Source organism: Manis pentadactyla, chromosome 3 (genome assembly GCF_030020395.1).
Source record: "Manis pentadactyla isolate mManPen7 chromosome 3, mManPen7.hap1, whole genome shotgun sequence".
Taxonomy (NCBI): Eukaryota; Metazoa; Chordata; class Mammalia; order Pholidota; family Manidae; genus Manis; species Manis pentadactyla.
Window position 1 is genome coordinate 109885105 of NC_080021.1, and position 13528 is coordinate 109898632.

General features: G+C 38.0%; 1 protein-coding gene across 10 annotated transcripts in view; it reads left to right on the forward strand.

Moving 5' to 3' along the window:
• MLLT10 (MLLT10 histone lysine methyltransferase DOT1L cofactor) overlaps positions 1–13528 on the forward strand; it is a 288476-nt gene that overhangs the window by 176096 nt on the left and 98852 nt on the right. For all 10 annotated transcript variants that reach the window (XM_057498271.1, XM_036880905.2, XM_057498272.1 and 7 more), the window contains one exon: positions 9419–9514. In XM_057498271.1, the coding sequence (XP_057354254.1) occupies positions 9419–9514 (96 nt within the window). Of the gene's footprint in view, positions 1–9418; positions 9515–13528 lie in introns of those variants that run through there.

Sequence of the window (13528 nt, forward strand, 5' to 3'; positions counted from 1 at the left end):
TGGGAATTGTTTAATCCCACCGTCATATTTGAATGATAGTCGTGCTGGATACAGTATCCTTGGTTCAAGGCCCTTCTGTTTCATTGTATTAAATACATCATGCCATTCTCTTCTGGCCTGTAGGGTTTCTGTTGAGAAATCTGACGTTAGCCTGATGGGTTTCCCTTTATAGGTGACCTTTTTCTCTCTAGCTGCCTTTAACACTCTTTCCTTGTCCTTGATCTTTGCCATTTTTATTATTATGTGTCTTGGTGTTGCCCTTCTTGGATCCTTTCTGTTGGGGGTTCTGTGTATTTCCGTGGTCTGTTCAATTACTTCCTCCCCCAGTGTGGGGAAGTTTTCAGCAATTATTTCTTCTAAGATACTTTCCATCTCTTTTCCTCTCTCTTCTTCTTCTGGGACCCCTATAATACGGATATTGTTCCTTTTGGATTGGTCACACAGTTCTCTTAAGATTGTTTCATTCCTGCAGATCCTTTTGTCTCTCTCTATGTCAGCTTCTATGCGTTCCTGTTCTCTGATTTCAATTCCATCAATGGCCTCTTGCATTCTATCCATTCTGCTTATAAACCCTTCCAGAGTTTGTTTCATTTCTGCGTTCTCCTTTCTGGCATCTGTGATCTCCTTCCGGACTTCATCCCATTTCTCTTGCGTATTTCTCTGCATCTCTGTCAGCATGTTTATGATTCTTATTTTGAATTCTTTTTCAGGAAGACTGGTTAGGTCTGTCTCCTTCTCTGGTGTTGTCTCTGTGATCTTTGTCTGCCTGTAGCTTTGCCTTTTCATGGTGATAGGAATAGTCTGCAGAACTGGGACGAGTGACGGCTGGAAGGACTTCCTTTCTTGTTGGTTTGTGGCCCTCCTCTCCTGGGAGAACAGCGACCTCTAGTGGCTTGTGCTGCACAGCTGCGCGCAGACAGGGTTTCTGCTTCCTGCCCGGCTGCTATGGAGTTAATCTCCGCTGTTGCTGTGGGCGTGGACTGGCTCGGGCAGCTGCTCCAAAATGGTGGAGTCGCGTTGGAGCAGGAGCTGCTGGGAGGCTATTTATCTCCGTAAGGGGCCTCCCTGCTCAGGGGTTAGGGTGCCCAGAGGTCCCGGATTCCCTACCTCTGGATTAAGTGACCCGCCCTGCCCCTTTAAGACTTCGAAAAAGCACCCGCCAAAACAAAACAACAACCAAAAAAAAATTTTTTTTAATTAAAAAAAAAAAGTTTTTAATTTAAAAAAAAAAAAAAAGGTGGTCGTTCGTTTTTCTTTATTCTCCGGTGCCAGCCTCAGGCCTCTGCTCACCGGTCTTTCTGCCCTGTTTCCCTAGTTTTGGGGTCCCTATCCCTTTAAGACTTCCAAAAAGCGCTCGCCAAAACAAAACAGCAAAAAAGCAAAAAAAAACAAAAAAATGGTCGCGCGCTTTTCTTATGTCCTCTGTCGCCCAGCCTCCAGTGCCTGCTCACTGTTCTTGCTGCCCTGTTTTCCCAGTATCGAGGGCCCTGCACTCTGGCCCGGATGGCTGGGGCTGGGTGTTCGGCAGTCCTGGGCTCTGCCTGCTCTTCTCCCTCCGGGAGCTGGGGGGAGGGGCGCTCGGCTCCCGCCGGGCCGGGGCTTGTATCTTACCCCCTTCGCGAGGCGCTGGGTTCTCTCAGGTGTGGATGTGGTCTGGATATTTTCCTGTGTTCTCTGGTCTTTATTCTAGGAAGGGTTGTCTTTGTTATATTTTTATAGATATATGTTGTTTTGGGAGGAGATTTCCGCTGCTCTACTCACGCCGCCATCTTCCGCCCCTCCTTCTGGGAGGATTTCTTTTATTTTTTATTGCTGAATAATATTCCATTGTGTAAATGTACCACATCATCTTTATCCATTCATCTAATAATGGACATTTAGGTTGCTTCCATAACTTGTCTATTGCAAATAGTGCAGTGATAAACATATGGGTGCATATGTCCTTCTGAGTCAGGGATATTGTTTTCCTCAGCTAAATTGCTAGTAGTGGAATTACTGGGTGGAATGGTACTTCTGTTTTTAGCTTTTTGAGAAATGTCCATATTACTTTCCACAATCATTGCACCAGTTCACATTTCCACCAACAGTGTAGTAGTTTTCCCATTTCTCTGCATCCTCATCAGCATTTTTTATTTCTTGTCTTTTGGATAGTGGCCATCCTAATTGGTGTGAGGTGATACTTCATTGTGGTTTTAATTTGCGTTTCCCTGGTGATTAGTGATGTGGAGCATCTATTTATATGCCTGCTAGCCATCTTTATTTCTTCTTTGAAGAAGTGTCTGTTCAGCTCCTACTCCCATTTTTTAATCATGTTATTTGATTTTGGGTTTTGAGGCATGTAAGTTCCTTATAGATTTTGGATGTTAACCCTTATCAGATGAGTCATTTATGAAAATATTCTCCCTTACTGTGGCATGCCATTTTGTTCTGTTGATGGTATCTTTTGCTGTATAGAAGCTTTTTAGTTTTATGTAGTTCCATTTGTTTATTTTTGCTTTTATTTCCCGTGACCATGGAGCTATGTTCATAGAAAAGTTGTTCATGCTTATTAAATCCAAGAGATTTTTGTGTATGTTTTCTTCTAAGAGTTACATGGTTTCATGAGTTACATTCAGGTCTTTGATCCATTTTAAGTTTTGTGTATGGAGTTAGATAGTAATTCAGTTTCATTCTCTTACATGTAGCTGTCCAGTTTTGCTAACACCAGTTGTTGAAGAGTCTGTCTTTCCCCACTGTATATCCATGGCTCTTTTCTCATGTATTAATTGACCATATATGCTTGGGTTAATATCTGGACTCTGTATTCTGTTTCATTGATCTGTGGGGTCTGTTCTTATGCCAGTACCAAATTGTTTTGATTACTGTGGATTCCTGGTAGAGTTTGAAGTCAGCTACCATAATCCCTTAAATTTATTCCTCTTTCTCAGGATTGCTTTGGCTCTTTGAGGTCTTTTGTGGTTCCATATGGATTTTAGAACTATTTGTTATAGTTCAATGAAGAAATCTGTTGGTATTTTGATAGGGACTGTATAGAATGTCCAAATTGCTTAGGGCAGGATGGCCATTTTGACAATACTAATTTTCCTATACATGACCACAGAATACATTTCCATTTATTGGTATCTTCTTTAATTTTTCTCATGACTGTCTTGTAGTTTTCAGAGTAAAGATCTTTCACCCCCTTAGTTAGGTTTACTCCCAGGTATTTTATTCTTTTGGGTGCAATTGTACATGGAGTTGTTTTCCTGATTTCTCTGATGATTCATTGTTAGTACATAGGATTGCAACAGAGTTCTGTGTATTAGTTATGTATCCTGCAACTTTGCTGAATTCAGTTACTAATTCAAGTAGTTTTTGGTGGATTCTTTAGGGTTTTCTAAGTACAGTATCACGTTACCTGTAAACAGTAACAGCTTAAACATTTTCCTTACCAACTTGGATGCCTTTTATCTTCTTGCATTGTCTGACTGCTGTGGCTAGGACCTCCAATACTACGTTGAATAAAAGTGGTGAGAGTGGGCATCCTTGTCTTGTTCCTGATCTTAGAGGAAAAGCTTAAGAGCTTTTCACTATTAAATATGATCTTGGCTGTGGGTTTGTTGTATATGTCCTTTATTGTGTTGAGGTACGTACTCTCTATACCCATTTTGTTGAAAAAGTTTTGACCATGAATGGATGTTGAATTTTGTCAAATGCTTTTTCATTATCTATTGAGATGATTGTGTGATTCTGTCCTTTTTCTTCATTTGGTCTATGATACTGATTGATTTTAGAATATTGTATCATCCTTGCATCCATGGAGTAAATCCCTCTTGGTCATGATGGGTGATCTTTTTGATGTATTTTTTATTTCATTTTGCTAATATTTTGTTGAGGATTTTTGTATCTATGTTCACCAGGCATATTGGTTGATAATTTTCTTTTTTTGTGGTGTCTTTGTCTGGTTTTGGTATATTAGAGTGATGCTGGCCTCATAGAATTATTTTGGGAGTATTCCCTCCTCTTCTACTTTTTGGAATACTTTAAGAAGACTGGGTATTAGTGCTTCTTTAAATATTTGATACAATTCAGCTATGAAACCACCTGGGTCAGGCGTTTTGTTTTTAATTACCAGTTCAATGTCATTGCTAGTAATTGGTCTATTCAGGTTTTCTGTGTCTTCCTGGGTCAGTCTTGGAAGGTTGTATTTTCCTAGAAAGTTGTCCATTCATATAATTTTTCATAGTATTGTCCAGTAATTGTATTTCTGTGGTGTCCATTGTAATTATTCCTTTTTCATTTCTATTTCTGTTTATGTGTTCAGATTCTCTATTTTTCTTGATCAGTCTGGCTATGGGTTTATCTGTTTTGTTTACTTTCTCAAAGAACCAGCTCCTGGTTTCATTGATTCTTTCTTTCTATGGTTTTAGTCTTCTCATTTTTATTTATTTGTGCTTTGACCTTTATTATGTTCCTCCTTCTACTGACTTTGGGCTTCATTTGTTCTTTTTTTCCCTAGTTTCTCAAATTGTGGTTTTAGACTGTGTATTTGGGATTATTCTTGTTTCTTGAGGTAAGCCTGTATTGCTGTGTACTTCCCTCTTAGAACTGTCTTCACTTCATACCACAGGTTTGGGGCTGTTGAGTTTTTGTTTTCATTTGTCTCCATGTATTGCTTGATTTCTGCTTTAATTTGGTCATTGATGTGTAATTGATTTCTAGTTTCATATCATTGTGGTCTGATAAGCTGCTTAATACAATTTCAATGTTTTTGAATTCTTTGAGTCCCTTTATGTGTCCTAGTATGTGATCTATTCTGGAAAACGTTCCATGTACACTTGAGAAGAATATGTAACATTTGGGGTGTAATGTTCTGTAGATGTCTGTTAGTGCCATCTGTTCTTATGTGTTGTTCAGTGCCTCTGTCTTCTTACTTATTTTCTGTCTGGTGGGTCTGTTGTTATGAGTGATGTGTTAAAGTCTCCTAAAATGAATGTGTTTCAGTCTATTTCCCCCTTTAATTCTGTTAGTATTCTTTTTACATATTTAGGTCCTCCTATAATGGGTGCATAGAAATTTATAATGGTTATACCGTCTTGTTGGACTGACCCAACCCCTTTATCATTATGTAATGTCCTTCTTTGTCTCTTGTTACTTTCTTATTTTTCAAATCAATTTCATCTGATATAAGTACTGCTACTCCTGTATTTTTCTCCATGTTATTTGCATGAACTCTCCGTAAATGGTGGATATGATTAATTTCCCTTCCACCCTCCTTCCTTCCCTCTCTTTTTTTTCTTTCTGAGTATATTGTAGGCTTTAGTGTTGTCATTCCAAAGGTTTAAAAATACCTTTCTTACTATCTCACTATTATCTTCAATTAGTGATTACTGTCTTTCAAACACAATCGAAAAACCTTTTTATTTCTTCTTCCTCCACACTTTATGTATTAGAGCTTATATTTTGCTCTTTTTTAATCCCTTGACTGAGATTGTGAGTAGTTCATTTAATTTCATACTTGGTTGTCACTTTATTGGTCTCCTACCTTTTCTGTAGGTTTGTTTTCACTGGTTACGGTTATTTAGCCGTATGAATATTTCCATGTGCAGCATTTCCTTTAATATATCCTGTAAGACTGGATTAGTAGTGGTGAATTCCTTCAACTTTTATATGAAAAGTGTTTAATCCCTCTTCAAATTTAAATGACTTATCTTACTGAGTAGAATATTCTTCGTTGTAGGTCCTTCTGTTTCATTACATTAAATATATCACACCCTTCCCTTCTGTCCTATAAACTTTCTACTGAGAAGTTTGTTGATAGCCCAATGTGTTTCCTTTTGTAGTAAGCTCTTTTCTGTCCCGGGCTGCTTTCAGTACTCTCTCCTTTTTCTTGATCTTTGCCATTTTAATTATTATATGGCTTGGTGGTGTCTTCCTAGGGTTCCTTTTGTTAGGGGTTCTCTGAACTTACAGGTCCTGGGTGGCTATTTACCTTTCCCAGGTAAATAGGAAAATTGGGGAAGTTTTCAACACTTACTTCTTAAAGGAGACTTTCAATCCCTTTGTCTCTCTCTTCTCCTTCTTTTACCTCTATTATGTGACTTTTTTCTGTTTGGATTGGTCACTCAGCTGTCTTTATTCTTTCATTCCTAGAATTTCTTTTTTCTCTCTGTTTTTCAGCTACGTTGCTTTCTTGCTCCCTCATTTTCATATCATTTACAATTTTTTCAGCCTGGGAAAGTCTGCTATTAAATCCCTCCATTTTACATTTCATTTCCAATACTGTATTCTTCAACTCTGACTGGCTCTTTTTCAGGTCTTCTATTTTTTTTAGGTCCTTTCTCAGATCTTAACTATTTTTCTGTAGATATGTAAGCATGTTTATGACTTTCACCTTGCAGTCTTTCTTAGGAAGATTCGTGATTTCAGTTTCATTCAGCCATGTTTGTGGTGTTTTATCTTTTAATTTTGTTTGGAATGTATTCCTCTGCCTCCTCATTTTCTCAGTTTCTGTATCTCTTCCTGGGGTTTAATAGCTTTATTAAGGAGGCTCCCTCAAGTGCCAAGAAACTCAAGACACTTCACTTTCTAGTGCAGGAGACCCAGCTGTTGGCATGCAGTGGGCAGGGCTGCCTCTCTGTCTGGCTTGTAATGGTTTGATTCCAGGCCAGCTGTTTGGTTCAGCTATGCCTTTTGATCAGTATAAAAGTCTCTGCTTAAGCTGCTGTGGGCGGGGCTACCCTCTGCCTGTCCTGCAGCAGTGGCAGGGCCTGCAGAGTTAATGGGGTGGGACAGGCTGGTGTGTGTGTCTTCCCAGTCCAATTGGGTGGGATTTAGATACCCTAGGAAGGAAGGAGTTCCTGGGGCTGGCTCCTGCACGCAGTTCCCTGACTGGGCTGAAATGGATGAGAGCTGGGAGGCTCTCCCATTGTCTACCTGGCAGCAAAGTCTGACACCACTCCAGAATCGTATGGTCCATCAGCTGGTTGCACATGCAAGGAGATGTCTCAGTGCTGCACTGCTGGGGTTGCTGTGAGTGGGGCCACCATCTTCCGTAGCAATTGCAGTGGCCACAGTTGTGTGGGACCTGTCGCCTGCTAGGAGAAAGCAGCTCCTTGGGTTGGCTCCTGCAGGCACTTCCCAGACTGGTCCAAAATACTGCCATGAAAGCTTTGAGTGTCTCCCTCTGCCTAGTCGGCAGCAAAGTCTTACACCACTGCCAGGCCATGTGGCCTGGCTGCACACCGTAGTGAGGAGCCTCGGGGTAGCTTTACAGTGAAGGAGATGGAGTGTCTGTGGCTCCTGAATGTTCCCAACATTTTTGGGCCCCGTGTAGGGTGGGGAGATACTGTCCACCTTACCTTTCTCCTGAGCAGAGCTCTGTCTCACTCTCACTCCTCTGGCATCCCTCTCTCTGTTGGGAAGTCTTTCAAACTGCGCACTTTCTTTTGTCTGGGGGTTGGGGAGCAGGTGGTAGAGCATGTCTGTTCTCCACAAGTGGCTGAAATCTCAGCCTCCCATAGTGCCACCTGTCTTTGTTTTCCTTGTCCACCGATCACCAAAGCACCATGTAGTGTGGGCTTGGCCTCCCAGAGCAGATCTCCAGGGCCAGATGTTCAGTGATCCTGGGCTCCTACCTTCTCCCCAATCCCTTCCTCTTATTCCTGCCTGTGGCCTGGGGTCAGGGGAGTGCTTGGGTCCTGCTGGATCTGGGCTTTGCCACTTTACCCTTTTCTGTGACGTGTTCTCTTCTTCTCCCAATGTAGGTAGTCAGTTCTGCAGTCTTCAGGTCATTTTCAGGTTTAGTTGTATTTGCTATATTTTCGTGTTTAGTATGTTTTTGGGAGGATGTTTCTGCCTTGTCTTCCTACTGCATCATTTTTTTTGTGAACTGATTCTTTACATGCTGGATTGGACCAAAGGGGACAAAGGTGTAAGTTATGTAAGACTTCATAAAGCAGTAGACTCCTGAACTTGCACAACATCAGTTCTACCACATCCTTCTGGCCAAACAAATTGCAAGGGTAACCCCAGTTCATGGCAGTGGAGAAGAGGACATCTTATAATGGTAGGAGAGGTGATACCCTAATGGAATGAAATGGGAGCATGATTCCCTTGTCATCATTATGATCTGTTGCAATCAAAATAACTATATTAAGGAAGTTTCCTAAAACCTCAGAGTTAAAAACCATTATAGTGTTATTTTATGCTTTTTGCCACTAAAGTATTAACATTGCAGTCAGGGAATGTGTTATTACATCAGGAATTAAAAGCAAAAAGTGGCAGTAGTTGGATATTAGAATAAAATATCTATCTTTAATTTCTATGCTTTTTGTTTTGCTGTTATGTAATCTCTTCCAGGGCAGGACTAGTGTTATTAATCATGCTCTGTACAGATTAAGTGCTCTGAATGGTTAAAATAAGTAGTTACTAGATAGATAAATAGTAACTAGATAGATAGGTAGATAGTAACTAGATAGATAGGTAGATAGAATTAACTCTTTAAATAGTAGTAAACTTCACAGCCAACAGATTCTTACCTGTGATTCAAACAGTTGTGAAAAATTTGGTTAACATTTTTTGAAATTAAATGAAGTTGGGCTCCTAATAAATAATTTCTTATTACAACAAAATCCTTCTTACATCCAGTTAATAAATTTTAACACTTCAAAGCAAAGTAACATGCCATAACTTTAAATTATACTTGTTAGTGATAAGGAATTCACCCATTTTTTAAGTAGACCTAGGAAAGTCTTGCCTGAGTTTCTGTGCCCTGGTTTCCAGTTTGTAGGCCATAGAATTTAATGCATAGTGGTGAGGAATCTGACACTACCTGTTGTGATAGTACATGTGAAAGTACTATGTAAACTTCAAGTGTCACTTAAGAAAGCACACAAAAGTATTTTGTGTTTTTAGCAAGAAAATAGTTTGCCAGATACAAATGAAGGGAATAATTAGAGATTTCAGTTCTATATATATATAAAGTGAGTCATTGGAGTGTTCTGACCTGATATCTAACATGATCTGACTTAAGACAGGTACCAGTGTTATTTTTCTGAAAAATTCTTGGATTCATTATTTTAGGTTGGCAAGGACAGAGGAGTTGAAGTCACTTTTAACTAACAAACTAGTATTACTATGTCTTTTAACAGATAATATATGTTGCTATTTTATATTTATGTAGTTTGCGTAATTTGTTACTTATAACTACATAAATTTATATATTGAGATTGTTTATATAACATTTTAATATACAGTAATACTGTGTTACTATTAATATATAATGACATGATTATTATTTGAAGTGGTTTTTTAAAGTTTTTTGGATAAGTATGAAAATTTTTAATTACTAAGGACAAATACAAATGAATTTCATCTGTATTACATATGTATGGTTTATGATTTAAATGTAAATTGGATTTCTTTTATTCATTTTTAGAAATACAAAGACAAGGACAAACACAAACAAAAACACAAGAAGCAGCCAGAACCATCACCTGCATTGGTCCCTTCCTTGACTGTTACTACAGAAAAAGTAAAGTTTAAGTACCATATTTCATTTTTATATAATAACTAACTATGTGCTTTTTACCTTTTAAAAAGTATTTTCAAAAAAATAAGTATTTTCATTCTCAATATTCTGGTTCCCTTTAACATTTCTCAGCTTTCTAACACTATATTAAGCACTTTCGGTTTCCTGTTTTGTAGTTCCTTCTGTTATTCTATACTCACTTTGGAGGAATGTTAAAGATAACAAGTGGGGAAGAAGCATTATGGAGATTAAGAGTTTGGGCTGTGCATTAAAAAAAGAAATCTTGGGTTTACACCAACATGGATGAACCTTGAGGGTATGATGTTAAATGAAGTAAGTCAGAGAAAGGTGAATACTATGTGGTTTCACTTACATGTGGAATCTGCAAAGTAAAATAAACAAAAAATCAAAACAAAACAGAAGTAGACTCATAAACACAGAGAACAGACAGTTGGTTACCATGAGAAGGGGAGGCATGGGTGAAGTAGGTGAAGGTGAGAGAGGTACAAACTTTAAATTATAAAGTACTTTAGTCAGAGGCATGGAACTATAGCATAGGGAATATAGCTTATAATATGTAATATCTTTGTATGGTGACAGATGGTAACTACATAATGGTGGGTATTTAGTAATGTATATAATGAATCACTAAGATATTCATCAGAAACCAATGTAATATAGTATATATATTTTGGTTAAAAATAAGAACCTGGGCTGTCGATTTTATCCACCTGTAATTTTTGAATTCTGGGTTCAGCACTTAACGACTGAGCTATTAGATTAACTAACCTCTTTGTAACTCAATTTCATCACCCATAAGGTGAGAGAAATAATTATTGGAATTGAATGAGCTAATACACATAAAGCAATTAGAGCATTGTCTGGTTCATAGTATTTATTATTACCTATTAAATATTACTAAGATTATCATCATGTGGTTCATAGGAAAACATGGAGATAGGGACAGGTGGCTGGCTCAGAGTTAGTTAGCAAGGAGGGGAGTACAGTAGGATATAAGGCCAGGATGAGGGGCCGGTTGTGTAAGACTTTATCAACGAGGGAAAGGACTTTGTTTTTTACTGGGTGAAAAGTGAGTCATTGGAGTGTTCTGACCTGAGATCTAACATGGTCTGGACTTAAGATAGGTGTCAATGTTATTTTTCTGAAAAATTCTTGGAATTCATGTAAACCAGCTAATTTCTGCTTTTTAATTTGTGGCAGAACTGAGCCTGTGAAACTTTTTTAGAAGTCATATTTTTTTAATACATTGCTTTTATCATTATTAGACAATTTAGTGGTTGTTTCTGGCCATCATTGTAAATAGCTTATAAATTTGGGGATGATTAACTTAGAGTATTTCTTTTCTGAAGGGTTTTCTGTATAACCAAAGATATTTGATCAGATTTTCTGTGTTTGTCGTTGCAGTATTTTTATGAGAGGGTAGTAAATGAGGGTAGTCATTCTAAGTATATCTTTTAAATTAGCTTTTCAAATTTAGATAGCAAAGCAAATTTTTTTCATATAGTATAGATTAACGATTTTTCTTTTTTTTTTTTGACATATGTAAAAAAAACTATTGAAAAGTGTAAATGAGGCTTGATTAATGGAAAACAGAACCTTGCTGGGCAGAAATTATAAGTCATGAAAAAACTTTCATTTCCATATTTTTTCCATATATTGAACACATCTGCAGTGAAAAGCCAATGGTATTTTCTTTTTTTTTTTTTCATGGCTGAAGGTAAATTCGTTTTATTATTATTATTTCTTTTATTATTATTTTTAAAGCTGTTTAAGATTTTTTTTCCCCTTTCTTTTTCCCTGCCCATGTCCCTCCCTTCTCACCCATCCTCCCCAGTCCCTTTCCCTTTGGTAACTATTAGTCCATTCTTGGGTTCTGTGATTCTGCTGCTGTTTTGTCCCTTCAGTTTTCCTTTGTTCTTATACTCTACATATGAGTGAGATCATTTGGTACTTGTCTTTCTCCGCCTGGCTTATTTCACTGAGCATAATACCCTCTAGCTCCATCCATGTTGTTGCAAATGGTAGGATCTGTTTTTTTCTTATGGCTGAATAATATTCCATTGTGTATATGTACCACATCTTTCTTATCCATTCATCTACTGATGGACACTTAGGTTGCTTCCATATCTTGGCTATTGTAAATAGTGCTGTGATAAACATAGGGGTGCATCTGTCTTTTTCAACCTGGAGTGCTGCATTCTTAGGGTAAATTCCTAGAAGTGGAATTCCTGGGTCAAATGGTAAGTCTATATTTAGCATTTTAAGGAACCTCCATACTGCTTTCCACAATGGTTGAACTAATTTACATTCCCACCAGCAGTGTAGGAGGGTTCCCCTTTCTCCACAACCTCGCCAACATTTGTTGTTGATTGTCTTTTTGATGATGGTGATCCTTACTGGTGTGAGGTGATATCTCATTGTGCTTTTAATTTGCATTTCTCTGATGACAAGCAATGTGGAGCATGTTTTCATGTGTCTGTTGGCCATCTGAATTTCTTCTTTAGAGAACTGTCTTTTCAGCTCCTCTGCCCATTTTTTAATTGGGTTATTTGCTTTTTGTTTGTTAAGGTGTGTGAGCTCTGTATATTTTGGATGTCAGCCCTTTATTGGATCTGTCATTTATGAATATATATTTTCCCATACTGTAGGAAACCTTTTTGTTCTATTGATGGTGTCCTTTGCTGTACAGAAGCTTTTTAGCTTGATATAGTCCCACTTGTTCATTTTTGCTTTTGTTTCCCTTGCCCGGGGAGATATTTTCATGAAGAAGTCACTCATGTTTATGTCTAAGAGATTTTTGCCTATGTTTTTTTCTAAGAGTTTTATGGTTTCATGACTTACATTCAGGTCTTTGATCCATTTCAAATTTACTTTTGTGTATGGGGCTAGACAGTGATCCAGTTTCATTTTCTTACGTGTAGCTGTCCAGTTTTGCCAGCATGATCTGTTGAAGAGACTGTCATTTCCCCATTGTATATCCATGGCTCCTTTATCGTATATTAATAGGCCATACCTGCTTGGGTTAATGTTTGGAGTCTCTATTCTGTTCCAGTGGTCTGTGGCTCTGTTCTTGTGCCAATACCAAATTGTCTTGATTACTGTGGCTTTGTAGTAGAGCTTGAAGTTGGGGAGTGAGATCCTCCCCACTTTATTCTTCCTTCTCAGGATTGCTTTGGCTATTCAGGGTCTTTGGCGGTTCCATATGAATTTTAGAACTATTTGTTCCAGTTCACTGAAGAATGCTGTTGGTAATTTGATAGCAATTGCATCGAATCTGTATATTGCTTTGGGCAGGTTGGCCATTTTGACGATATCAATTCTTCCTAGCCAGGAGCATGGGATGAGTTTCCATTTGTTTGTGTCCTCTTTAATTTCTCTTAAGAGTGTCCTATAGTTTTCAGGGTAGAGGTCTTTCACTTCCTTGGTTAAGTTTATTCCTAGGTATTTTATTGTTTTTGATGCAATTGTGAATGGAATTGTTTTCCTGATTTCTCTTTCTATTAGTTCATTGTTGATGTATAGGAAAGCCACAGATTTCTGTGTCTTAATTTTGTATCCTGCAACTTTGCTGAATTCCAATATTAGTTCTAGTAGTTTTGGAGTGGAGTCTTTAGGGTTTTTTATGTACAATATCATGTCATCTGCAAATAGTGACAGTTTGACTTCTTCTTTACCAATCTGGATTCCTTGTATTTCTTTGTTTTGTCTACTTGCCATGGCTAGGACCTCCAGTACTATGTTGAATAAAAGTGGGGAGAGTGGGCATCCCTGTCTTCTTTCCAATCTCAGAGGAAAAGTTTTCAGCTTCTCGGTGTTCAGTATGATGTTGGCTGTGGGTTTATCATATATGGCCTTTATTATGTTGAGGTACTTGCCCTGTATACCCATTTTCTTCATAGTTTTTATCATGAATGGATGTTGAATTTTGTCAAATGCTTTTTCAGCATCTATGGAGATGACCTTGTGGTTTTTGTCTTTTTGTTTATGTGGTGGATG